At 46.7% G+C, this 1,239-nt stretch overlaps 1 protein-coding gene across 3 annotated transcripts in view; it reads right to left on the minus strand.

The window, feature by feature from the left end:
- The window catches only part of LOC108790119 (zinc finger protein ZIC 1), a 4,726-nt gene that overhangs the window by 2,155 nt on the left and 1,332 nt on the right, over positions 1 to 1,239 (minus strand). For 2 of the 3 annotated variants that reach the window (XM_018560322.1, XM_018560323.1), the window contains exon 2: positions 599 to 1,239. In XM_018560322.1, coding sequence (XP_018415824.1) covers positions 599 to 1,239 — 641 coding nt within the window. The remainder of the gene's footprint in view (positions 1 to 598) is intronic. The other variant, XM_018560324.1, reaches the window with a different exon arrangement.

Below are 1,239 nucleotides of genomic sequence, written 5' to 3' on the forward strand. Positions count from 1 at the left end.
AAAAAAAAAACAAAACCCCCCACACCCCCCCCCCCCCCAATACACACAAACAATAACACACAACCATGAGACCACACTGTCAAAACCCAGATTTCCTCTAGACTTTGGTAGCATTGCTTTGATTGATGGCACGATCCCCTAACTCGATTTTTGAACAAATATTTGTCAATTCCGAGTGAAAATTGGATAATTGAATATTTAGCACAATTTTCCGCGGTAATACAATTAAGGTTATCCACGTCTCGGGCAGATTTGACAAGCAGACAAGTTTCTCTCTTTTTTTTCTTCTGCCAGAAGAACATAAATAAATAAAATCACCGTGGGAAACTGAATACTATTTATATGTAGCTCAATCGAACGGCAACTATTTAATAGAGTGAAATAAAATACAGGGACACAGAAAATTGTGCTAGAGAATATTATAAAAAAGGACAAAAATAAAAATGTCACCCGTTTGGTGACATTAAAAAAAAATGCTGTTGAGAAACATTTTTATTTTTAATGTTGCAATTGTTACCGACACAAATAATAAGATAGACGAATGATAATAACGATGATAACATCAAAGTGCTATCGCAGAGAATAAAGAAATGGGTACCTGTGTGAGTTCTTTTGTGGATTTTCAGGTTTTCTGACCTGGCAAAGACTTTCCCACAGCCAGGGAATGGGCAGGGGAAGGGTTTTTCCCCCGTGTGGACTCTGATGTGGTTAACAAGTTTGTATTTGGCTTTGAAAGGCTTGCCTTCTCTGGGGCATTCTTCCCAGAAACAGATGTGATTGGATTGCTCGGGTCCCCCAACGTGCTCCACCGTGACATGGGTGACCAGCTCGTGCATGGTGCTGAAAGTTTTGTTGCACGACTTTTTGGGGTTGGACAACTGCTCCGGTTCAATCCACTTACAGATGAGTTCTTGCTTGATGGGCTGCCTCATGTAACGGAAGAAGGCCCCTGCTCCATGGTGGGCAGCCATATTCATGTTCATAGGGCCATAGCCATGGAGTTGGGTGGAGGCGTAGTGTTCAGACCTGGGGCTGGTGACTTGTCCGTACTGGTCTGGCCGGCCGTACATGTCTCCCGAGAAGCCCAGCCTCATCTGCCCGTTCACCACGTTGGGGGAGCCGTGGCCGGCGCCTTGATCGTGCAGCCCCGGGAAGATCAAGTGGCCGGCGGCGTCCGTGTGCCCGTGCGGTCCGCCGAAACCCCCCGCCGAGGCGAACCGGCTGTGCTGGGCGCTGGCG

This window comes from Nanorana parkeri, unplaced genomic scaffold (assembly GCF_000935625.1).
Source record: "Nanorana parkeri isolate BGI_ZX_2015 unplaced genomic scaffold, ASM93562v1 scaffold449, whole genome shotgun sequence".
Taxonomy (NCBI): Eukaryota; Metazoa; Chordata; class Amphibia; order Anura; family Dicroglossidae; genus Nanorana; species Nanorana parkeri.